Raw genomic sequence first — 26,777 nt, 5'->3', positions numbered from 1 at the left:
CTAGCAATAATAATTAATATTCATTGAGTGCTTACTCTGTGCCAGGAGCTGTTAAAAGGGTTTTATGTAGAATAACACATTTAACTTCCTACCTTTAAGGTAATTTCTATAATTATCTCCATTTTGCAGGTAAGGAAATACAGTTTAAGAAATTTGTTCAAGGTCACACAGCTAGGAAGTAGCTCAGCCAGCGTGGAAGAATGATTCCAGGGCTGAGTCGTTAATTCTTACGCTACACTGCCAAAAAGGGCTTGACAAACTCTGACTGGTACAATCAAGAAGGGCTTGTGGAAAAGGCTGCTTTGAACTTGGCCTTGAAAAATGAATAGGATTTCTATTGTCCTTAAAAATAAGGTTAACGGAAGCAATTGAAGAAAATTCTACTCAGTCTTCGAGGAGGAAAAGTGCCAAAGTTGAGCAAAATGGCACCCAGAAAACACCTCTCTTTAACTCTCCTGGTAGGCTAGGGTCTTCTTAGATTACTGTCTTCTAATCGGCTGCAAGATGAGGGGGTGTAATTTGTTGGCACCTGCACTTATACTTGAAATGGCTAGAAAGGAACTGGCACAGGGCAGAGATCAACTTAGCAGTGGCGAGGATCACTTGCAGGCTTAAGAAGATGCTGGTCAGGGCATCAATTAGGATGCTGTTGAATGGTCCTGTCTCACTATGCCAGGTTGGTAGCAGTGAGTAGAGTTTCACTTGCCCTCACAATGAGGGGGGAGTCATCCCAGAAAGCATAGAGACAAGAGCTGGATTGAAAAAGGCAGGAATCTATGCATCCAAACAGAAGTCTGAGCTCAATGATAGGCATTCAGAGGTGGACCAACATTTGGAATCATTATGGAGAGAAGAGCAAAAGTCTTTGAAGAGAGACCAAAAAAGTAAGATTCTAGGAAGCAGGAAGGTCAAGGATGGAATCAAGTTTCTTTATGAGAACAAAATAGATGTGGAAGGGATTAATCTGATCTGAACTGACAAAAAGTTATGTATAGTCTTCATTTCTCCCACTTTGAGTGAATATCGGTTGGTTTTGCTACAGAAATATTAATGTATTTGATTATGGATGCTGCTTCTAACTGCATTGGGGTTGTAAGTAACATACAGGGTAAGGACCACATCACCTTTGTAAAATCCAAAACATTCTGAATGTGGAAACACATCTGTTTCCAGAGTTGTAGATAAGAGAAAACAGCAGCTTACTCTCCAAATGTGGCCTCAAGATCAGTCCCAGGCAACCTCTAGCCCTAACCATCTTGCGTCACACCAGTTACTACCACAAAAAGAAACTAAGGGACTGGTCACAGTGACGAAGACAAGCGAACTGTACAACACAGACTTGAGAACTAAAAACCAAATAAAACAACACAGCAACCACTCTTCTTCCATCAGCAATGGCAAGGGTTACCTTATCTTTGGTATATTCTTTCTAAGAAAGTAGAACATATAGAATACTTTTTAGAAAGATTATGATCTTCCCCTCAAAAAATATGCTTAAAGAAAAGGTCAATAATCCAAAATACCTGAGATTTGTGGGAAACTGATTCTATTCTGGACTTACAGGTACAAAAATACGACAATGTGGTTACATGTGAAAAATACGCCAAATAGTCCAGACATTAAAATCTTTAACACTCAGGGGAGAGCATGATCACTTCAGGCTGCAGTGGAGAGGCACTGATTTACAACATGGTTAGAAATAAAAGGACATACTTACATACTTATTTAGCCATATTTATTTAAAAGTAAGTATGTTTTTCAAACTGGTGAGAGTGACCACAATAATAAAGGACTTTGTAATAACTCAGTGAGGCAAACTTTACGGGTCACAAATGGGACCATTTAAAGAACAGATTATGCAGCTCCTGCTTCAGAATAAGCTAGTTATTATTCTTTATTATTTTGCTTAGACCAAAGAAGGTATTTCTAAATGTGATAAATATTAATCCTTTGAATGATGGGTCCAGTTTGTGGATGGTTCTAGAGAATTTAGGTGACTTTCAGGAAGGTGGTAAGTTTGGGGCAGCATGGTGTAGAGTAAAAATCACTTTAAGAAATAGTTTGAAAGAGCTGGAAGGGTTTTAGGTGAGTGGAAATAGCCGTCTCATTAGTCAAGCAGGCTTTACAAAGAGGAATATGGAAGGAAACTAAATGTAAAGATGTTTTCCCTGGTAGGCTAGCAAAAACTGAGCTTGAATTGCATGGAAGCAGTGTAATCAGTACTTAAATCAGCACTAATTTAGCTTTTGGTTTTATCAGAATCTTCCATTATTCTTTTTATGGAGTCTAGGTATGACTAGGTGCGTGTTACTGAGGATGAATTGTAGATGACTATGTTTTCTAAAGAGAGCCAAGCTACATCTCCCCTTTAAGTCAATCTTGTATTCACATGAAATTCTTATTCTGCTGAGTTTTTTGTGTTATTTAATATTTAAACTGACGGAAACAGCTTTCCAACTAAAAGCTGAACAATGCATTTTCTTCTGAGGAGACTTACTTCGTAGGCCAAAGAAGCCAGGTTCCAGGGTTTGCGGTAGTAGGTCAAGGTGTTTCCATCCCGAACTCGGTCACAGAGTCCATTGTAGTACTCGTTGTCAAAAGGTGTGCTTAGGGGATCCATCCCTAAGATGTTGATCCTGAGAAGGAACAGAGTGACATCAGGTATGGAGATGCCAGGAGCTAATGCAAGGCAGCCCTCTGTGGCTGGAGAAAGAGAGAGCCTCGGCTCATGTCCCCATCACCCAATACGTGTGTGACATAATCAGGAACGGAAGCAAGGGCCTGTTCACCTCTGCTCTGTGTCTCTGGCAGAAAGAATCCCTTAGGAAGGCCTTATAAACTCTCTTAGGCAAGTAGGGCACTGTCGAGAGCACAATGAAAGAAATGCTGTAAGCAGAGAGTAAGGGGCCATCTGGCTCCTAGAGTCTTAACTCCTCTCCTGTAACTCTTAGCTAACCTTCCTTGGTGAACTAACAGCCAATGCTGTAATACCATATATTTAAATTATTTGAGAACAGAGCGTCTCAGGGGGGCAGTATAACATATGCATGTAATTTTTAATCTATGAATCAACATTGGGGCTCTTTCTTCCCCCATTCTCTTTAACCTTAAACCTTTTCCTCCAGCTGTCTCATTGCTTGTCAAGAATCTCATGCCCTCCAGGCTTGTATTATTCCTATTATACTTTCCAAGAGGAACACAAAAATTTCAGCAGCCCGGCAAGGCATTCTCAAAAGTTCTGCTGTTTTCTCCCAGCAAAAATATTTTTATTTGGCAAGCTTTAATTCAGAAACAGAAATTTTGTTTAGCTTAAAGAAGTTAAGTTTAATTTGTAGACCTGAAAACAATGTATGAACAAGAAGAAGTTCATTCTTTGTGAAGCATACCTTTGCTAATTGGAGGAACAGGCCTTGCTTTTTAGACTGTATCTGAAATAAATGACCCCACGTCAGGGAGACCAAAATGGAGGTTTGATCTTCACATGTATAACTTAGCTTGGCACAAAAGTATAAATTCTTTCATTGTTCCAGACCACATCCCTAACTCCAGTGAGTTGGATTACAAATCTGGATGTTGGTTTCAAGAGCAATTTGTCAAAGGGTGTGGATGGCTTACTGTAAACCCATTGCTAACACAAGAAAAATAATTGAAAGAATATCCTATTGCCAGTGGGTTAGCTAAAAACAACATCTTTATATAAACAGCACATTCTTAATAAACTTTGAATCTGCAAAGAAAATGAACATTAGCAAAGAAAATGAACATAAGAGCTCAACTGCAGTGGAAGGCAAGTTAAGGAACTGATTCAGGAGTATCTTTCCTAAGACTGCCCATATAGATCAAATTAACCACTTCTCACTTTTTGCTCCACTAAAAATACCTTTCTTGAAAAGTGCTGTGGCCCTATACATCTAAGATAGGGCCAAAAATTAGACCTAGTAACTTGAAAAAGAGAGAGAAAAAAAGAGACTTTCTATATTTGGTTTGCTCTCTGAACATCTTCTTTCTCGTGGTAGAGTAAAATTTGGTTTTAATTCTTTACCTATGCCTGCATCTGTAGACATTTGAGCAATAAATACTTTTTTTTTTGTATTAGTAAGGTTTTGATGCAAATACATAGAACACTGGAAACAAATGATTTGTATTTATTTTTTAAACAAGACCTCAAGTACATTTTCCTTGTTCCATAGTGAATTTGTCCTCCATATATCTGCAGCAACAGAGACCATGTACCTCCTCACTTTCAGTGAACAATGATGCTAATCTTTGTTTATAATAATGATGAACTCTTAGGTGACTGTTATATCTATGTGTAGTGTTTGTAATAAATAGTAGGTAATATCAAGACAGTTAATACATAGTCTTTGATCTCACAAAAATTATAACCAATTTAGGAAGCTGGACACACAAATCACCAATTTCCAAAAGTAGTCCAAGGACGAATATGCGTGTGCTAAACGAGTAGTACAGGTAAGTGCTGTCCAGGTTCCCAAAAGGAAGAGATCCCCATGGTAGGGTCATAAAAAAGAGTTTTAGAAGAAGTAGGATTTGATGTGGATTTTGAAGCACGGGGCTCAAAGGACAGGAGGAATGGCGTGCAGGAAAGCCTGGAGGTGGAAATGAGCGTGGCACATTTTTATGTAGCACCCTTCAGATTTTCTGCTAGTTTACTCTACAAAAATTTTTGATAAACTATGCCTTCCTGCACAGTTTTAGTTTGACATCTAAAAGTTTTCATCTTCAGTTTAAGTAGTTGCAAAGGATATAATTTCCTAGCGTGCTGTAACTATTTACACTTTGAAATATAATTATATTGCCTCTTTTAAAAATAAATCCAATGGAATATAAACGCTATAGTGAAGGTGGGTATCAAATCACTACAGTGCTTATATTTCTTTAATAGCTGGACATTTTATAACACTCCTTTTGATTCTTTATTTGTAATAGTCTTTAATTTTTAGAACAGTTTTGGGTTCATGGAAAAATGAGTGGAAGGTAAAGAGATTTCCCATATGTCCCCATCTCTTTTTATTCTTTTTTTTTTTTTGAGGAAGATTAGCCCTGAGCTAACTGCTGCCAATTCTCGTCTTTTTTGCTGAGGAAGACTGGCCCTGAGCTAACATCCATGTCCATCTTCCTCTAATTTATATGTGGGACACATCACAGCACGGCATGCCAAACAGTGCCATGTCCGCACCCAGGATCTGGGCTGGCGAACCCCGGGCCACGAACGTGTGCACTTAACCACTGTTCCACCAGCCCGGCCCCCTCTTTTTATTCTTGAATCCACATTTCTATTCTATTTCCACCACAGAATTTTAATCTAAGGTAATGTTATTTTATGCTTAGAAGTTTTAATTGACCACTTTTTCATAATTTAATGTACAAAAAAGGTACTAATTGAAATTTTTAAATATTAAATATCCTTTGACCATAGAGTCTAAGTACTTAAAAACTTCGTCTGGATTGAGTGATCATTTATTAGTATTATATATGAGTCTACTAAAATTTTTAAAATAGTTAATAGATGTAAGTAAAATTTTATTGGAAAAGCATCTCTCAGTGAAATGAGTGGGGCTTCTTTTTAAATTAATTGATTAGTTCCAGCATCCATGGATGAATATTATTTACTGTTAGAAAAAGACAGGGTTCAGTATCAATTTTATTCCTCCTTTGCATTCTTATAGATGTAGATGCTGAGGAACTTTCCTCAAATAAGTAGGTAAGAATAGAAGGAATTTTGTCATAGCAATGTCACTCACTCTTTGATCTTCTGAGTTCTACGTAAAAGAAATCACATACTATTCTGTCATCAAAAATTATTTTTATAGTCCATTATTTGACAATTGATTAGGACATCTTTTACTGCTGTTGATGAAAAATTGGAGACTACTTGACTTACGAGGTGTTAGAGTTGAATTGAGTACCAATATTTGAAGTTGTTTCTTGGTTTCTCCACCCCATAGTAAAATGTGAGATGGGTGAAGAGTGTACTTTTCTTCTGGAAAGTGAGAGTTAGGTGATTGTAAAAGGGGAGAAAGGGGAATGGACTTAACAACTTGAATGCCACTGAGCTGTCAAGCTTATCAATTTTATGAAAAATATGTATATATGGAATTAAGAATTTACTATTAGTTAGACAGATTAGTTAAGTACCTAATAGTTGAGGAAACTAATATCTTCAAACTTACCTGTCTCCCCCTTGGAAAGTTTTTTGCACCCCATGGTATGCATTCCCTAGTTTGAAGGTTATTGTTTTACAGAACAGCAAATTGACCAGTTGGCTGGATCCATCTGGAAAGTTACTATGAGGCTGATCTGCAGTCTAAAGCACAACTAAGGAAGAAATGTTTCAAAACTTTTGACTTGGTTCCACTACTACAGAGACAGCCAGTCTAGTACAGAATGAGCCAATATTTTTCTGCCAAAAAACATGAAAACTTCTCATGGATGGAATGTCATCGCCTGGGAAATAAAAAACATGTGTTCTTTGGTAGCGCTTAGAGATGCCTGCTTTCATACCTGCATCTAGAACCACAGGCAGTTCCCCTCCGCCAGGTGAACTGAAGAGACAGCTCCCGCCACAGAAGTGGTGCTGTGCTCACATCACACAACAAAGGTAATTTCTTGCATTTTGTACAGCATTTACAGCTGGTTTGGATTTACGTTTTTTCAATGAAGGCAAGATGAATTGGGGATTTCCTTAAACACTTCTAGAGAATCTCAGATGCCTATAAGCCAAGAGGTTGAAATATTTGCGATACAAGTGAATTCCCTTGGCATGAGAATTTAAATGAGTCCTTCAAATGAAAGAAAAAGTATAAATTAATTACGATGAGTACTTGTGATGTTCATGTGCAAAAGAATCTGACTGTATATGACTGCTGATAAGACGTGTTGAGGCTTTCTAGAGGGGATTGTGCAGGAGCAGTTGATAAGCACGTTGCTATGATTAGGACGTTGACTCCAGTTACCTCGATGTCAACATAGTCCATAGCCCCATATAAGAGTAATGGAGATGCTCAGCAAATAAGTATGTATTGCTAAGGGTTTCAAAGAATATCACACGTGTAATAGACCATGCTATTTTGAAACCTCTCCTTAAATACTACTGATTTATACTACTCTTCTATACTCTTAATTCAAATATTCAGGTAATAGATAGCTACTTAAGGAATTTCATTTTATAAGATTAGTTTTACTCTGAAGTTACAGTATTGACTTATGGGCTTTGTCTTGATGTGGGGGAAGTGACGGAGGGGGTGATGGGCATGTGAGGAGAGGGAGAAAGAAAGCTGGCATGGAAGAAAAAACATAGTTTTACATAAACCAGAGAAATTTGGGTCTCAGTTCTACTAGAAAGTAACAAGCCGAGTGGCTTTTTTTACTTCTCTCGGTTCTTATCTGTAAAATGAATATAATACCTCCCCTAACAATCTCAGAGGATTATTATGAAAATTTAGAGAGAAGGACCGTTCAAAAAGATTTTGAAAACTTCAAAGTATTATGCAAATGAAGGCTGTCAGAGAATAATAGGCTTTATGAAGCCTAAATTCGTTATACGTTATTGCTCATGGTGATGGGAAATTTAATAAAAGCCGATGATGGACTGATTCTACCAGGACCTGCTTCATCGTCCTCCTCTGCAGCTGACCTTTGCCCACAGCTGGGGCCCCAGCCTCTGACTGGGTCCTGAAGGCTGAGCCCTGTGCTGCTCCCCACCACCAACCTAGACTGTGGTAAAGCATGACGTCTGTAAGGGGTCCTAGCCAGCTCTCTGGGATGCCTCATTATGAAACTCCCTGGCAAATGTTACACAACAAATTTTCTTTTCCGCGAACAAAGGAAACCAGTAGACTACGAACCATTGTTTTTCGGCCAAATGGGCCAAGATTTCTGTATCCTTTTCCTATAAGACAAGATGTAAATTTGCATTGAGTGAGAATATATAACATCTGCAATTCCCTGCTTCAAGCTCGTTTATTTAGATTAGGGAGAAAACTGTTTCTTGGATCCCAAATAAAGCAAAATAGAGTAGTAATGGGCTTTCACCATAGACACAGTCTCTCACAGTCTCTCTGCGAGGAAAGTAGCAAGGAGAGTCAGAACTCATTGGAGCGGGCAGTGATTGGGTTACAAGGTTGCGGACAATCCTGTACAACATACTGCCAACTGTCAAGAGGGCCTGCTGAGTTTGGGGACAAAGACCATCCATTTGATTCAAGATTCCTACCTTCAGGCTAAGGGCCAAAGGCACTGTGGGTAATATTTGAATGCTGCTAAGACAAGATTTTATCAAGTGAATAAAGGGTGTGTGGAATGATTTATCTGGTGCCTGACTCTTGGTAACCTGGAATATTCTCCTTACTGTAATTAAAGAAGTCTCGTCTGCCTTAGAGAGAGGAGACATCTCTATTTTTATTCAAATCAAATACAGAGGTCTTATCGTAGGAACTGCCCAGTTCCTTACTGTGGGGTTTCTCAACCTCTGCCTACTAACATTTTGGGTGTGACTGTCCCGTGGATTGTAGGATGTTTAGCATCATCCAGGGCTTCAATCCACTGGATGTCAGTAGTGCTCCCACAGTGCCACCCTCTCAAGCCCTCCACCCCTATCCCCCACCGTTATGACCACTAAAATGGTTTCCAGACATCACTAAACGTCCCCTGGAGGGAAAATCACTTCTGATTGAGAGCTACAATATTAGTCCCTCTATCAGCATTACTCTTACCATCGCCTCCATCTTCTTTCCTCCCATCGCCATTCCCAGGACTGGAGTCTTGAACCTGAATTTCTTTCCAGGGACCGAGGTTCAATCTTACCTGATGCCAACTGACAGTATTTTAGAAGCACTTATTTTCATTAGTTAACTAATTAATTCACCTGTTTATCCACACACCAGCATTTATTGAGTGGCAACTATGAACCAGGCACTGGGATTATGAGGATGAAGTGATCCATTGCATCATAGGCAATGAAATAAAGCCACGTACCATCTTTAACAATATACTACTGGATGGCGGAACACTTGGTTCTCTGTTGGGGACAATTTGCCAACAAATCCACCGAAAGTATTGCTGAAAACAGCTCAGAACAACTAGTGGAGACTGTGCTGTGGATATCCCTGGAAGGTTCTCAGACTATGTGGAACAGAAAGGGACAGCACCTCAGGCCTATGCCACTTTCCTAATTCTTACAGCACAGATCTCTGCATAATGGTCTCTATTCTGTATAACTCTGAGTTCTAAACTGTCCAAGACTTCTCATCTGAGCTTACCTGGTCAGAGCCCCTAAGTTTTGTGTGGAAAAGGAGGGAAGCTTCAGCTCTGCAATGAGAACCAAAATCTCAACACCATCCCCACCTGGCATCAGCACTGCTTCCTCTGTCCTGTTCCTCTTGGGTCAACCCCACAATACTGGAGCCCCCTGAGAACTTATAACCAGGTATAGGTCCAGAATTTCCAGTGGAAGATGGCCTTCCTGGCAATTCAAATATTTGAATCGAATTGCCAGACCTACTACTAGCAACTCAATTTCAAATGTTAACATGTCATTTCAACATTGCTGTGGTCTTCCAGAGGTTCACAAGTGAGGTGTTTCATCTCCTACTGGGCTCAAAAGTAATCACCTATCATCCTGATAGGCTCATCCATTCTATAGACCCCTACTGAGGCCAGGCAGTGTGTCCCAATTATCTTGAGATACTTATTCAGCACTTACCTTCTTTCAAGCTCAAATATAATTCAAGTTTTTGCACCAGCTCAGACTCCCACCAATCTAGCACAGCAGGAGAGATGGAGATTGTTTTCACTCATCTTCATCTAGAAACATTCAAGTGAAATACAAACCCGTAGCCTGCAGTCCGCGCCAGCTCAGATTCTTCCACCACTCTCTCCCGGCATGGGGGACGGGGGTCATTTTCACAATCATCCTCATCTGAAAAGTCTCCGCAGTCATTGTCACCGTTACACAGAAGTCGCTTCTTTATGCATCTGCCTGCAATCAAAATCAGGAAAGATGCCATGTGTCTAACGCAAATTTTCTCCCTCTTTCTGAAGTTATCAAATGGACTTTAACGATAGATGGCTGACATATATATTTGAATTCTTTGTATAGAATATATATGTGGCCCTCTTTTGGGCCCCTTTCACACTTGGAAATATGAGCATCTGGAGCACATTTCTTTCTTTTCCCTTATGAGTGCACACAGAAACCCACAACGAGCAACAGGAACGCCAGGATTACCTGTACCGCACTGAAAGTCATTTCCACAGTCATCCTCAACCTCTTCGCAGGCCTCAGTGGGCACACACTGTCGTCTGTCTCCCACAGCATCAACGCACCTTTGCCCATTAAATTGTCCAAAGACTTCAATGCTCCTTGAGCGAAACTGCACAAAACCAGCTCGAAATGTTAGAATTTCTAATGCCAAAAAGGGATTATAACCTAAAACTGCCTCCATACCACTGCAGCCCTCCAAACCCATGTGAGTCAATGGTTTTAAGATGGAAGGCCTCAAAGCAGTCACTAATGTTACTTAAAGTAACACCTCACTTTCCAGGTTGGCAGTCTCTTCTACAGAATGTGGCTCCTCATCACACTGATTTAATATACTGTGCAACATTCGCATTGCTCAGCAAAGTTAGCATCATCCATTTAGATACTTATCTTTCCCTCTCAGTTTGGAACTCAGCTGGGGGCCTTCCTGCCTCATAGTCAATCCCTGGAGATGCTGGCAATACAGTTTCCGTTTAGGGACATCAGAGGTGAATGTCAACGAACGCTTACCATTTGTCTGAGGCAAGGGTCACATTCCGACCATCCGCTCCAGGAGCTCATTCTGCAGTCTATGGGCAATGGAGTGCCACTCTGTTGTTCTGGCTCTGGGGCATAACTAAGATAATAGAACATGTCAACTTGCATTGACCATTGTGCCCGCCTTGTTCCAAGAAGTCTTCACAAATCAGTTTAATTTATTTACTAATTTTTCCCATTCCAAATTATACTACTTATCCTTTCACTGTATCTCTCATTTGACATTTGATCACACGCTGTTTTGTATTTTCAACTCGTCTTTTTGTTTAATTCTTGTACCGTATCGTAAATTAACTTTCAACTTAACAACAACAATAATAATGGTGATGAGAAAAACTAGCAAGTCATCCTGCTACGCGTTTTACATTGATCAGTCTTACATTGCCAACTTGCTCATGAACTCATTGAAGGTAGAAACCTTGTTTCCCTTTGCACTCCCCAGAGAGTCTGGGAAAGCGTCCAGTTGCCTGGTTCTCTTGCAGATTTTTTTTTTCTCCCAGAATCCCCCCAGTACATAGTTGTATATTTTAGTTGTGGGTCCTTCTAGTTGTGGCATCTCTTGCAGATTTAAGTCAGCTGACCCAGTCATTCCTGTAGCAGCACCTCATAAGTCAAGCTTTCCCACCCCTGCATTCTGTGTGTCTTGAACTGGAAGCCTTACCACTTCACACTCCACTTCAGGACGTAGTCCTCATTTTTCTGAGTTTTAACATATGTATTTTGGCACTTATAGCTTTCTCTCCCACCCCCAGACCCCATCCTGGGCAGTGCCTTTCTGATTTTGATCTTTTCTTTTTCTCTTGGTTCACCATTTGGATCTCTTCTGGTTGCAACTCTACATTGGATTTATTATCTCATTCCATGACAGAAAAAAACTCAAAAAGCAAAAGCCACCAAACAAGAATCTTATAAACTTCCTGCCCCACTTGCCTGAACAGGCACCTATCCTTTGTATGTGCAGCCTCTTGCTCCAGAGGGATGGCTAGGTAATGCCAGTGCCTCCACAAAATCTCCAGAGTCCAGCTCCTCTTTGAGATCTTGAGCAGTTGATTATATCCTCCATTTGAAACTTTCCCTCACTACCAACTCCTTTTCACCTGTAATAGAATGTGTTCAAGTCCTTCTCATCAAACATAAACAAGCAAATGAATGAATAAATAACACACTTTCTGAATTCTACATTTCCTTCCAGCCACCCACATCTCCCTCCTGCTTTTCACAATGTCACTTCTTAAAGGAATTGCTGTAAATATATTTGTGCTTCTCTCTCATCCAAAAAAAACAAAGTTTCATCTTTTCCATCAACTCTACATGCCTCTTTAGCTACCTCTCATCATCTCAGCCAACTTACTTGAAATAGTAGTTTGCACCATGGTTTCTTGTTCCTTACCTCTCAATCTCTGCTCAACCCTCCGGCCCCAAGGACACTGCTCTTGCCAAAGTCAATGATAACTGCCATGTGGCTCCCTTGGCTCCTTTCAGCCCTTATCTTATTGACTTCTTCACAGCAGTCAATGCAGTTGACCACTCTTGCTGTTTAAAACACTCTCCTCCCTTGGACTGAATGACACTGGATTCATTTCTTCTTTCTTCTCTGCCCACTTGTCCTACTCTCCTATGCAGGCTCTTCCTCCTTTGATAGTCTCTGAAGTGCTGTTTTTCCTCACGTTCCTGTCCTTGGATCTCTTTTTTTTTATTCTCTACACTTTTTCCAGGGCTTTGGTTTCCATGTGTATGCTAATGACTCTCAGAGATAAGTCTGCACTCCAGACATCTCTCCTGAATTTTGAACTCTTGGATATAACTCCCAGTTGGACGTCTGCACTTGGATGTCTTCATGGCTCATTGAATTCAATGTATCCCAAAATGAATTCATTATTTTTCCTCTTGTCTTAAAGCTGCTCCTCCCCCTGTATTTATAGTCACAGTAAACGTTAGTTTCGTTTATGCAGTCACCCTAGCCAGAGACTTGGGTGTTACTTGTCTTGTTCTGCATGCCCCATTTTCATCTCTCATATCTAATCAACCACTAAAACCTATTGTTTACAGTCTCGTACATGACTCTCAAATCTGTCCATCCTTCATCCCTTTTAGACATTTCTCTGGTCTACGCTAACACTATCTCTCTCTGGGAGAACAATAGTTTACTTCTAATCCAATTTCCATGAATCATCCAAAGGGACCTTTTAAAAATGCAAATTTGATTGTACCATTCCCCTGCTGAAAATCTTTCAGTAGCTTCCCATTACTCTTATGATAAAGTCCAAATTTTCTAACATGGTGTGGTAGACAGAATAACGACTCCCAAAGATGTCCATGTCCTAACTCCAGAATCTGTGAATATGTTACCTTACATGGCAAAAGTGACCTTGCAGATGTGGTTAAGAGATTATCCTGTATTATCTGGGTGGTCCCATTCCAAACATGCGAGCTCTTAAAACCAGGAGTTCTTCAGAGAAATGTGAAGACAGAAGAAGCAGGAGAAATTCAAAGCGTGAAAAGGGACTCTGCTGGCTGTTGCTGGCTCTGGAGATGGAAGGAGGTCATGAGCCAAGGAATGTAGGCAGCCTCTAGAATCTGGAAGAAGCAAGAAAATAGATTCTTCCCTAGGGCTTCCAGAAAGGAACACAGCCCTGCTGGCGCCTTGATTTTAGCCCAGTGAGACCCATCTCAGACTTCTGACCTATAGAACTGTAAGATAATAAATTTGTGTTGTTTTAGGCCACTAATTTGGTAATTTTTTACAGCTGCAATAGGAAACAAAGACACATGGTCTAGAGAGCTCTCCATGGCCTATCTCCTTTCTAATTCCTCAACTTCACTTCTCTACATCTAAGCTCCAGCCACGTTAAACTTGAAATTCCCACAATAAGCAACGTTTTCTAACGTCTTCAGGCTTTGAAACCTCCTGTTCCCTGTTTACCATGCTGATCTCATATTAGACATAATTTCTTTTCCCAAGAAACTTCCCTAACCTTGTGTAGTTTACTTTTCTGTGTACACATTCTTATAGCATCTTGTTCTTCTCCATATCATAAGCTCCTTTGCAATGATTTATGTCAATTAATTTACTTCTTCACTGATTTATCCTCTTATTCACCAAATATTTACTAATTGTCTACTCTTTGCTAGGCGTGGGGATATAATGGTATGCAAAACAACAAAACAAAATAAAACAAAAACTGTGATCCCCAAATAAACAAAGCTTATATTCCAGACAAAAATATCAGTGAGCTAAGGAACTTTCAGTCTTGTTCAGCTTCCCTATCAAGTACCTGGAATATACCAGATGCTCAGTAAGTGTTTTTTGCATGAATAAATAAGTAAATGCAATGAAGGGGAGGAAGTCCTTGATCATATTGTCTGGGACAGACCTAGGCCTATATTTCTCTAGATTATGGTCTCTTGGTGAGCCATTCACATCATATTTGTGCAAGATTTGCTTGTCATTAAGGATGGTTTCATGACTGGAGACACCACTTTTGTAAGCCTGACTCTTGCCTACACCATCCAGAAAATCAAGAGGCCTCATGAGCTTCAATCTTTGAAAAGTACAGGTTGAAAGTGTACTACACAAGCTGCCAAAACTCCCTTGAAGAACCTGCTTTTCTGGAAGTCTGAGTATTAGTGTATATCTGAAACCACACGGCTGAGAAATTCTCTGCTAGAACTTTTCCATAGAACTAAGGCCTCATCTGGAATAGACAGGCTTCATCAAGAGGCATTGGCAGATGCACCTTTATGATTTATAGCAGTGGGTCTCAATACTGATTGCACATAGTAATCCTCAGACCTTAAAAAGGGGAATTATAAAATTGTGATCCCCATTCCAAACCAACTCAGTTAAGGTTTCTGAGGATAGGCTCCAGGCATCGATGTTTTTAAAAAGTATTCCAGGTGATCTCATGTTCACACGATATTGAGAAACATCATTTGACAACATCTGGGTGATTATCCATGAACTCTCAAAGGGTGGAATTCAAGTAGATGTCCGGGTGCTCTTTATACCAATATAATCTAAGCTGGAGGCCACTATTGACCTGAAAATGTCACTGAGCTGGCCTTTCATTTGTTTCAGGAATTACTCTAGGCTCTACGTATTAGTATCTATATGGATCTTTTCAATATCTTCTAGTTTCTCCAGTATTAGTCCTGTTGCCTTCAAGTGGATTATCTGCTCCTATCTATCTTTTTTGTATTCATCACTTACTTAGATGATCATGTTAGCATTTTGTTGTAACATCTCCCTCTAAGAGATTACTTCCTTGGTTCTAGAAACCACACCCTATAGACAATAGTATGACATCTTTATCTTTCTCACCTGCCACTGAGACCACCTTCAATGAATAACTAGTTCCGAGGGTACAGTACAGACTGGAGGAGCATGTATGGAAGGTAAAACCCACTGCAAATACTCCAGAGTGCATTGCAATCCTTTGCTGGGCAGGCTAGAACCCAGCCAGTGATGCGGGCTGATGAGAAAGGCTGTTCATCTGTCTCACACGTAAGTGACCAGGACCCTGCTCCAGGGGAACTGGCATTGCCTGTAGACTGTTCTCTCACATCTTTTCATTAATAATAGCCCCACATTAACTAGGGGCAAACTAATTCCCTTCTTTCTTAGCTTCTAACTTTAAGGACTCCTTTTCTTTTTTGCAGATTTGACTCATACTTTGGACTTAGTACAGAGCACCAGATCTTTGCCTTTGATCTTTTATTGCCCTCCTAGACCATAATTTGGACTCATCGCCTGAATGATCCAACCTGGCCCCATAGGAAGGTCCTCACAGATCACACTCTTGCCCTGCGAGCAAGATTTATACCCTTCTAGATATTAAGCTCAGGGTATTTATTAGTGGGCTAGGGCTGCCATAACAAGGTACCACAGGCTGTGTGACTTAAATGTCTGAGTGACTTTTATTTTCTCACAATTCTGAAGGCCAAAAGTCTGAGATCAAGCTGTCTACAGGGCTGGTTTCTTCTGAGGACTCTCTCCTTGACTTGTAGATGGCTGTCTTCTCCCTGTGTCTTCGTATGGTCTTTCCTCTGCACTTGCTTATGTTCAAGTTTACTCTTCTTATAAGGACACCAATCATATTAGATTAGAGCCCACCCTAATGACCCCATTTTGACTTAATTACCTCTTTGAAGACCCTATCTCCAAATATAGTCACACTGTGAGGTGTAGGAGGTTAGGACCTCAACATGTGAATTTTGGGGGAGCACAATTCAGCCCATAACACTCAATAACTGTTTTTTGATTAAACAATTCCTTAAAATTTTCCACTAGTTTTATTAGACAATTGTCAAAGCTCATTTCCTCATTAAACCTTTATTCTGCCACTGAGGGATAAATTTTATAGGTGTTATCAATTCTCTTTTACAAATGGAGCACTAAAAACAGGGAATTACACTACTTATCAAAGTTGAACAGTTAATGGTAAAACTGGATTGGGAATCCACGTCTCTCCACCCCAGCGCTCTGCAATTTTGCCCTGTCCCCTCTGCTGACTTTTTTTTTCCAACTCAGATCTCCTTTGAATAATCTAAAAGGTCATAGCTCATTCAATAATTTTTGGATGTAATAGTGTCATGATTTGTAGACATTTTGAGATACAGGAAGTTAGCAAGGATGGATTTTTTTTTTTTAATATAGTAGCTTCAGGTAAAGCACATCAATTGGACAACCTGGCTCTCGCCTGGATCTATTTTAAGCTTACATCTAAGTGATGTCAAATTAGGCAAAAATAACCTGAAAACTGGCTGTTTTGCCTTCACTGCACCAGGTACCTGGATACTTGGAGGCAAAAAATGGCAAGAGTCTCAGGATCTATTAGGAGTAAATAACAGCTTATGCAAAAGGAATGCTTTATTGAAGTGAATGCACTAAATATATTAAGAAATGAGATGAGTGGTCTTGGATAGCTCCTTCTGAGCCCAACACCCTCCTCCCAGCTCCTTAGACTCACTGGGCCAATCATCTTTCATAGCTCAAGGACTGGATGTGTACAACACTCACCACCTGCCTTTCACCCTGTTGAGCTATTAGGCTGAGTGGAGAAGTATTTGTAAAGCACTTTCTGGATTCTTAGATGAAATGTGTGTATTGAGTAAAACGTATCTCTCAGTGTTTCACTCTCAGCTTGAACGTCTCTTCCTAGATCAAAGTGATGCACATCAGCACAGCAGAAAGTCTAACTCTGGGCCAGACAGGCACTAAATGAAGGGCCATTGATGGACACCTGGTTCCATCTCCCTTCCAGGAAAAAAGTTTCCAGCTTTAGAAAAAGAAAACCTTGGGAGCAGCTCACACTCCAGGACACTTTGCAGCAGGCCCAGGCAAGAAAACACCTGCTGTAGGAAGGAAACTTTTGGTCAATAAATAAGACAACATGGCTCCTTTGAGTGGAGAAATATAAGCTAGTCAGCACTGCATTCTTAACACATGGATCTGCCAGGTTGTTTAGTTCATGCAATTCCTCAAGTTGAAAATATAACACCAGTGTCCAACACTTTAGTATTTTTCAGGACCTTTCTTGATTTCCCAAGTCTTAGTTAGGGGCTTATCTCATGTGCTCCCAATGAGCCAACATTCAACTCCCTTTATGGAGGGCCTGCTCTGTGTCAGGAATTGTTCTCGCCGCTGGGGCTACAAGATAGTATCCCTTCCATCATGGAGCCTACAGTCTAGTGATGAGATACAATAAATGAGTATACTAGAAAATATAACATGCAATATCAGTTAAGACCTGTGAACTATGGAGGGAAATAGAGCAGGGTAAGAGGTCAGGGAGAGCCATAAGGGTAGGAGTGGGAGGCTTCACAAGGTAGGGAAAGAACTCTCTCAGAGGAAGTGTGCTGCTTTAAAAATGTGTTCACAAATTCTTTGACATTCTTCCCATTAAAGGTGGGGTCTCTGCACCCTCCTCTTGAAGCTGGTGGGATCTTTGTTGATGCCTTGATGAATAGAATGAGGTGGAGGTGAGGCTGTGTGACTTTTAAGGCTGGGTTAGCACAGGCCTTCCAAGTTCTGCTGGTTTATATAAAGATTCTTGCTCTGGGAGCCTTTCACCACTAGGTGTGAAGCCAAGTACCCTGGGGTCTACGATGTGAAGAGCACAGAGAGAAAGAGAGATTCCCAAGGAGACTCAATTGTTCCAGCCCCCTAGCTGTTTGGATCTTTCCAGCCCGGGAGACAGATACATAAGTAAAGAAGCCACCTTGATGATCCCAGGCCCAGCCACTATCTGACTACATCCATGTAGGAGACCTATGAAAATGGCTCCACCCAGCCCAGTCAAACCTCAGATTCATAAGCCAAAGAAATAATTGGTCTTGTTTCAAGCTATTGTCTTGGAATGCTTTGTTAGACAGCCAAAAATGACCAGAACAGGAAGTGATATTTGATTAGGCACTTGATTGAATTCAGAAAGAAGCTCTGTGGTTGTCTGGAAAAAGGGTGTTCTAAGCTAGGGAAAAGTAAGTGCAAAGGCCCTGAGGGGACATGCTGGAGGCACAGCAGGTAGGATGACACCGCAGAGTGAGCAAAAAGGAGAATGGCAGATGTGCCTGGAGAAACAGACGGGGTGTCGCTCATGCCTTGTAATCTGTGGGGAGGAGTTTGAATTTGATTCTGAGCTTGATGGGAACCCTTAGAGGAGTATGAGCGTAGGAGTAACACTTGGACTTATGTTTTCAAAAGATTAAAGAGATCTCTGGTTGTTAGATGGAGAACTGTTGGGGAGTGGACAAGAATGAATGCAGCCAGAAATGACAGCGATTTGGGCTAGAGCAGTCGCGGTGGAGATAGTGAGAAGCGGGCAGACTGGGGATATATTTTAAAGATAGTCCAACAAGACTGGCTGGTAGACTGCATGTGGGAATGACTCAGAGGAGTCAAGTATGACTCCCAGATGGTTATCTGAGTAACTTGCAAATAGTGGTGCAGGTTGGGTGACGAGGGATGGAGTAACCAATAAGGATGTTTTGGACATGATAAGTTTGGGATGCCTGTTAGATTTTCAAGAGGAGATGTTGACTAAGTAATTAGACATTGGGCTCAGGGGAGAGGTGTGAGTGGTGGATATAAATTTGAGAGTTGTCAGAATATAAGCAGTATTTCACACCATAAGGCTGGCTGTGAGCATGTGTGTCTAGAATAAGGCTGAGGACTCAGCCAACATTTAAAGGAAATGTTCCAACATGTCTGTATGCTGATTGGAGTGATTGGGTACAAAGGGAGATATTGACGCAGGAGATGGGGGGCAGAATTAAAGGAGCAAAGCCCTTGATGAGGCTAGAGCAGATGAGGCCAGTGCTCAAGTGGACTAATTAAGCTCATGGGAGCTTGTCTCCCTTATCATCACGGGCTTCGCTCAGAGAACTTGGCTGAGTTGCAATTGCTGTTTTCTAGTTTATATTCCTCACTAGACTGTAAGCCCAGTGAGGTCAGGTACCCTTGCAACATGCTCAGTCTTACACTGCAGCTCCTGATGTAATGTCTGGCCCATGTTGCAAACTCAGTAAATATTTGCTGTATTAAATGGATGAATAACCAAATGACCATACTTAACCAATAGTGGCTGATAAAGAAATATCTGTTCACTTGTGTTGAATATGGATGTCAAAAATACAGGTGGATATAACCAAAGAAGGAGAAAAGTCTGACATTTTGGGTATCTTCAACCTAATAGTCAAGCCCGACTTCTCTATTAATGGGTGTTTGGGTATTTTTCCAGATTGTTGAAATAAATTTAATTAAAATAACTTGAATAATAATTGCTAACATTTATGAGTGCTTAGTGTACATCAGGAACTCTTCTAAGCCTTTATACTCATTATCTCACGTAATTTTTACATCAGCCCTCTGAGATATCCATTATGAGTGCTATCACACTTTAAAGATAATGAACTGAGCTACAGAGATGGTAAGTAGTTTTCCTCAGATTACACAGCAGAGTGTACTTGGTGGCCGAGTTGGGATTCAAACCCAGGCAGTTTCTCTCCACATGCCTAATCACTCTCAAGACTTCCAGCTCCAGTCTAATACTCCTTCTTTACTATTTGGAAAGGGAAAAATAAAATAAATATGAAAATATAACTGCATTAAAAACACACCACATATACAGTCAAAATATGAATGACAAACTGGGAAAAATGTTTGTAATTCACACTAGAGACAAAGACTATAAGGTGGTCATAGAAATCCATAAGAGAAAAACAAGAGACTTTCTAGGAAAATAAGCAAAGGATAGGGATAGTTCACAAAAAGGAACATACACATGGCCTTTAAACATAAGAAAATATGTGCAACATGACTCAATGAGAGAGAGGCACATTAAAACTATTTGAAGATAGCATTTTTTTTTTTTTGAGGAAGATTGGCCCTGAGCTAACATCCACTGCCAACCCTTCTCTTTTTGCTGAGGAAGACTGACACCGAGCTAACATCCATGCCCATCTTCCTCTACTTTATATGTGGGACGCCTGCCTCAGCATGGCTTGATAAGCGGTGTGTAGGTCTGCACCTGGGATCCAAGTTGGCGAACCCTGGGCCACTGAAGTAGAACATGAGAACTTAAATGCTGTGCCACTGGGCCAACCCTGAAGATACCATTTTTTTGCCTATGAGATTGGCAAATATCAAAAAGTTGGCCCAGAGCTCCTGTTGGCAATGCTGTGGGGAACAGACATTCTTTACACTGCTGATGATGTGCAAAATAATACAAACCCATGGGGCAAGTGGGCAATTTTAGCAAAGTCACAAAAGTGATTACCTTTGACCTAGTTATATCACTTCTGGGAATTTATCCTCAGGTACAATTATCCACCTGCGAAATGATATATGAATAAGGGTATTCATTGCAACATTGTTTATAGTACAAAAGATTGGAAACCACCCAAATATTCATCAATAAAAGACAGGTTATCTGACCTGTGTAGCCACACAATGGAGAATTAATCAGTCGTGTGGAGAATGAGAAAGTTCCTTCCATACTGACACAAAAAGGTTCCCAGGATGTATTGTAAAGTAAAAAGAAAAAGCAAAGTACAAGATAGCATGTAAAAGAAAGAGGAGAATAAGTTTATATATGTCTCTATGCTTTAATTTACATTAAAAAATACTAGAAGAATGCACCAGAAACTAATAAACGTAGTTACCTATGGGGGTAAGGTAGAGTGGGAGGGGGTAATAATCTAAGCACTGTACATATAATAACACAAATCTCATGAAAAGTTATGAGTGGGGAAATCAAGATTCTCACTATATGCTTTTTTATATGCTTTGATCTTTGAACCATGCAAATATTTTGTTATTTACAAATTAAAAAGGAAAACTAATGATAGCTACCCTCCTAGATTAGTAATTTTTGTGTGTCACTGTGCTAAGCACATTGTATGTTTTATTCAGGGATTTCTCACTGTAGGTCATGTTTTTATTCCCATTTTGCAGGTGAGGGATAAGTTTAGTGAAGTTAAGGAATTTGCCTGGGGTCACAGAGCTAGTAAATTGTATGGACCCTGGAATCCAACTCAGGCCACCTGGCTCCAGGACTGAGTTATGAGCTGTTGCTCTCCTTGCACAGTGGTTTTTAACATTTCTGTTCTACCTTGAGAAACATAAGAGATGACGTCCCCCTCATGACCTGTTCCCATGGGTGCACTCATGTTTGCAAACAAATGATCACTGAAAATCCCCAACAGTTCGCCAGTAGCAATGGCCCGCTGTAGCTGTGGCTTAAGATGAAATGTCGACAGCCACATAATATCCCCTGAAGGCTGGTTGAAACTCCATCCCTTCCTGTCCTAAACCAGAAAGCATATCAAAGCGAAAGTAATAGCAAGGTCATTATTTTGAAGAACACTTCATGTTTATTGAGTTCTTACAACGTGCCAAGCACAGACGTTTTAAGTACCTTATATGTATAATGAATTAATGGTCACCAAAAACCTTATTAGGTAGAGGCTATTATTGTCACTGTGATGGGCTGAATTGTATCCCCCCATAAGATACATTGAAGTTCTAACCCATGTACCTCAGAATGTGACCTTATTTAGAAATAGGATCTTTACAGAGGAATTCAAGTTAAAAGGAGGTCATTAGGGTGGGCCCTAATCTAGTATGACTGGTATCCTTATAAAAAGAGGAAATTTGGAACCAGGCAGACCTGCAGAGAGGGAGGATGAGAGCAGATGTGATGACAGAGGCAGAGATCACAATGATGTAGCTGCAAGCCAAGCAATGCCAAGGGTGACCGGCCACCACCAGAAACTGGGAAAGATCCTTCCCAGAGTCTCAGAGGGAGCGTGGCCTTGTTGAAACCTGAGGCTTGAACTTCCAGGCTCCTGAACTGTGAGACAATAAATTTCTGTTGTGTGAAGCCACCTAGGAAGTGGTACCAGGAAACGAATTCAATGACCATCTTACAGATGAGGGACCTGAGGTTCAGAGAGTTTGAGTAACTTGCTCAGACTTACATGGTCTGATGGTGAGTAAAGGCACCTTGACCTGAGCTTGGGTGGCTGAGTTCTAGAGAGGTGCTCCATTCTGATCAAATTTGTATTTTAAAAATCATTTGCAAACTTCAGTTCTTTGGCTGACCTATGTGTCTCACTTCATGACTGATCTGAACACTCTGTTTTGACCTCAACCCTTAGTAAAGGGCAGAGCACGGAGTGTTTGGAGCAGGGTGACCCTACCAAACTCGCGAGGGCATGGCGGTGGGAGCCCCTGAATCTGAGTCCAACTCAGCAGGGCAGCTACGGGAGCTGGGGGCCAGCCAAGGGGGCTTTCTGGTCCTCCCTGAAACAACTGAGCGAGGCCAGGACCCAGGAGGTACACACTTCAAAGCAGTTGAAACCTTCTCCACAGCCTCTCATTTTTGATCAGCAGGAGTCACCATCCAGGAATGTGAGTTGTTTAAATTATTTTTTTTAACTTGAGAAAGGGTCGGGATAAGTAGAAGAGGACTAAGGAAACTTTCAGTAGCTGCCGTTCCGAATGTCCTTTGTACCTGATGCTCAGTAAACTAAAATATTTTCTGCATGGAATGATGTTTCTTAGATAATGAGGGATGAAGGAAAGCCTGGAGGAACACTTGACCCAGGGCCCCGTGCTGGTCTGCCCAGCACCTCTGGGTGCCCCCTCCTGGAAGATGCACCCCTGTGAGTAAACCATGCATCGAGTGGGGCCCAGGCAGAAGGGCAGCCTCCATTGCTGCAAAGATGTGCTTCAGATGGCCATTAAGATCCAAAACAGAACTCAGTTAAACCAAGAGTCAAAGGACCAAGGGGAATTGGATGCAGGTCAGTTATGTCTGAGCAGAGGGACAGTGTTTGGGCAGATATTTTCCCCCAGCTATACTGTCAAAGCCCAGAATATTTCAATACCTTCACTAGATCGGATCACGCTGTCTCGGGTCACACAGGTCTGTGTGTGCTCCAGCAATTCCGGGTACAGTGTACATGCTCGGAAGCACATAGTGTCTGGTTGGTTTATTTCCTGAATCAACTTGCCCTGGGCTTTGTGTTCCCAATTAGGATCAGAACAAAATGAGAGAATATAACTGTGTTTGCTGGATGCACGGCTCACAGGTCTGCATGAGGGCGATTATTCTTAAATGGAAGAAATACAACCGTAAACCTAAGGACAGGACATGCGCCTCTGGGCGCAACTTGAGATGTCAAGGAGGAGAAGCAAAATGATTCACCTTTCCTAATGCGGGTGCAAGAGAGTGATGTATCCAGTCATTAAGAATGTTAGACGTGGAGGCAGTGAGGGAAAGCTTAAATCTGCTTAATTTTCAACTTCTCAGATATTAGACCCTGATAAATGCAAGTTTATCATACTCTGGTAAAAACCAGCTTTGTTTCATAATTCCAAGTGTTTAGAGTATGTCAGCCTTAACATTTGAAAGCCTTGTTTAAAAGAAACCCTTGGAAACAGCAACAGGATTCCTCAGAAAATGCTCAGAGAAACACCCCATGCCTTTTCTCACCTTTTTCAAAGTTTAAATTCTGGGGCTACATATCGCAATGGGGGTTGAAATTTTTTACCCACTTTGCCGTCAGAGGTAGACCTTGAAATATTAAAGCCCACAGTGAAATTCCAGAGACAAACAGAAAAGCGACTTACTTGGGAGTGGGCCCGGCTGTCAGGACACTCACTTCTAGAATGCATATGGCAAAGGCGAATGTCCGGCCTGCAGACATCTGCTCTAGTGCGGCAGCCCCCGTGGAACGGCCAGACCGGTCCTGTAGGGCACTGATTTGCAAAGGGCCAGAGGACTGGGGGAACAATTATTGTTTGTTTTCACTTGGGATTTTTGTCGAATTGGGCTTCCTGGGTGCAAAGTCCAATCAAAGGAGAGTCATTTCGTAATTCTTGCACTGCTGTTCTCACATCAACAAGTGTATTCAGATAATGAACCTGCGAGTGCTAAATCGGCTGAAATGAGCAGTAGCGCTGTGTTGAAAACAAAAACAAAAACAGAACAAACAAAAAAACCCCAGTGGTTCTCATCTGGGGATCCTCAAGGAGGGAGGCTGAAGGAGTGTGTAATTTGGGGAAAAAAGGCGTATGGATGATTCTCATAGAGGCGTAAACTCAAAACTAGTAAAATAACTACACTGGCTGGAAAGGGAGGCGCAGATCTACACGTTCCCACTAAAAGTGAGCTGCGTGGGTTATCGCCACCTGGGCAAGGCCAAGTGTAGGATGCCTTTACAAACCTGGCTTTCTTTTTTTTTTTTTTTTTTTTAATTGTCAGGGGAGAGCGCGAACGCAGTCCCCCACTACCACAAATTATGCAGTCGAGTTTCCCACATTTGGGGAAATCGCAGGGGTCAGCACATCCGGAGTGCAATGGATAAGCCTCGCCCTGGGAAAACCACCTTCGTGATCATGGTATCTCCCCTGCCAGGTAAGTATAACAAACCTGGCTTTCTTTATAGGCACAGTGGATCATTTTGAAGAATCTAGGTAAACTCCCTAAGGCATTTGCAATATCCTGCAGGAGGATCTGGTCTTCTTATTCCAGAAACACACCTGTTAGCAGGATAGATTCTGAGAAGGAACAATTTACTCCACCCCATCATAAAGAATTCCCCTGACACGTACACACACATTTGCACATTCTCTAGGACTTGCGCAAAGGGTAAGTTGCTTTGCAAGTACCAGAGAATGTGGATGTCACAGCTGCTTTCAAAACACTGATTGCACCGTAGAGTGATCTGGGGATCTGTGAAAAAACATTGATCCCTGCCCGCCACCTACCTCCCGATTCTCATTTGACTCATCTGGGATGGGACCCCACATCACTGTTTTTTAAAGCTTGCCAAGTCATTCAAATGAGTGGCCAGAGTTGAGATTTAGAATGACCACCTCGAGAAGAAAGACAGGAGATGTGATATATCATTGAATTTTTTTTTTTGATTTGCTGACACAGGCCTTAAGAAGACTTCATGAGTATTTATTAACTACAAATAGGCAAATTTCAAACATTAGCACACACAAAGACATAAAATGGCAGGTGGGGTTAGGTAGGTAACAAATGCACAGGTGGTTTTTCCACTAGCGCCTTACCGTTCCACTAAGGGTCCTACTTATAGTAAGTCTATCTACTCTCACCACCATGTCTTTCCCCCTCTAACTTTTATGCAGAAAGCTTGAGGTCTCTAATGGGACTGATTTCATTAGTTCCTGAGCTTGCTGTCAATCTACAGACCATGCAGAATTGCCAAGCAATAAGATGATTTGACTGTGTACAGCACACTTGTAACTACATTAATGAATAAATTTATGCCCAAAGATACTTCTTGTGAGACTCGGCTAATGACAAATGGGCTTCATCCAGCTACAGTACGAATCTGTCAAATATGATGGAGCAATGCTGAGGATTCTTACACAGCCTCTCTGAACCCTGCAGGATACCTGCAGAAAGAAGAACTTGGAAGCAGGCAGGATAAGATGACGTTTTATACTAGTTAGACTTGATGCTAATTGATTAGATTTTGTGATGCCTGACTTGATAATTAAGTGCGAAGGGAGATTGAAAACCACCTCTCTCCTTGGAGACTGGCTCACTGGAGGGGGTCTGGGGGAGGCGGGGAATTTCTTAGCAGACTGGTTGGATGCTGAATTGCTCTGTAGAAGTTATATTTATTTTATCCCTCATGGTTCAGGCTAAATGTGATGTAGCAAAGTAATGGGAGCAGTGAAATATAATATTAATAATATATTAGTCACATATTAGTATATGTATTATATAAATAATAGAATATGCCTTATTTTTATAGTGCTTTTAACTCTTCTTTTCCCTTGGCATCTATTATATATCTGACATGTTTTTAAATGAGGTTTATATTTCAGTGTATATCTAGGGGAAATGAAGCATGATGCACTAGACTAGAGAAGTAAAATAATAATATTTTTATTTGTATAACACTTAAGGGCTTCCGAAGAACAGAATGGATAAACATTTGTTGAACTTTTATAATGTGCCAAGCTATATATATAAGGTGTCATAGTAAGGTATTCATATGTATAAAATCTCATTTACTCCTCAAAATAATCCATTTATAGTTGAGAAAACTGAGATGCACTGAGATTACATCGTTTGTGCGGCATCACCCACCTCCAGTGGTGAGTAACTGGAATATGGACCTGGTGAGTCTGTCTCCTCATCTTAGGCTCTTCCTCCTGCACTATCAGTTCTCGTGTTGTTATTATTTTAATTATGTCATGTTAAGCAACATGAAGCTATAAGATTCCTCACTAAATCCTCTCAACTCCATAAAATATAAACTTCTAGTCTAGTCTTACAGATGAGGCTCAGAGAAATATAGCCAAGGCTACATGTAAACAAGTGGCAGAGGTGGGATTTGAACAAACCATGTCTTCAAACTGTAATTCCAGGGTTTTGCACTCTGCTGCGGGCAATCAAAGTTTTCACCACTCAGG

General features: G+C 41.0%; 1 protein-coding gene and 1 non-coding gene across 4 annotated transcripts in view; both read right to left on the bottom strand.

Annotated features, from left to right (window-relative positions):
• C9 (complement C9) overlaps window positions 1–24,151 on the bottom strand; it is a 46,012-nt gene extending 21,861 nt beyond the window's left edge. Inside the window, exons 1-6 of one of the 3 annotated variants that reach the window (XM_070245823.1) lie at window positions 23,952–24,151; window positions 13,171–13,393; window positions 10,790–10,895; window positions 10,247–10,391; window positions 9,850–9,997; window positions 2,498–2,636 (exon numbers count right to left, since the gene is read on the bottom strand). In XM_070245823.1, coding sequence (XP_070101924.1) covers window positions 2,498–2,636; window positions 9,850–9,997; window positions 10,247–10,391; window positions 10,790–10,840 — 483 coding nt within the window. In that variant the 5' untranslated portion in view covers window positions 10,841–10,895; window positions 13,171–13,393; window positions 23,952–24,151. Of the gene's footprint in view, window positions 1–2,497; window positions 2,637–9,849; window positions 9,998–10,246; window positions 10,392–10,789; window positions 10,896–13,165; window positions 13,394–23,951 lie in introns of all 3 variants that reach the window. The other 2 variants (XM_070245824.1, NM_001081950.2) reach the window with 2 other exon arrangements.
• Window positions 24,152–24,582: 431 nt separating this feature from the next.
• On the bottom strand, window positions 24,583–24,746 carry LOC138919978 (U1 spliceosomal RNA). The gene has a single exon (XR_011430559.1). It is a non-coding gene; the product is annotated as a U1 spliceosomal RNA (small nuclear RNA).
• Between the last annotated feature and the right edge of the window lie 2,031 nt (window positions 24,747–26,777).

Source organism: Equus caballus, chromosome 21 (genome assembly GCF_041296265.1).
Source record: "Equus caballus isolate H_3958 breed thoroughbred chromosome 21, TB-T2T, whole genome shotgun sequence".
In the NCBI taxonomy this organism is placed as follows: Eukaryota; Metazoa; Chordata; class Mammalia; order Perissodactyla; family Equidae; genus Equus; species Equus caballus.
Note: the sequence above shows the minus strand (reverse complement) of the source record. Positions and strands in the feature narration are given on the sequence as shown.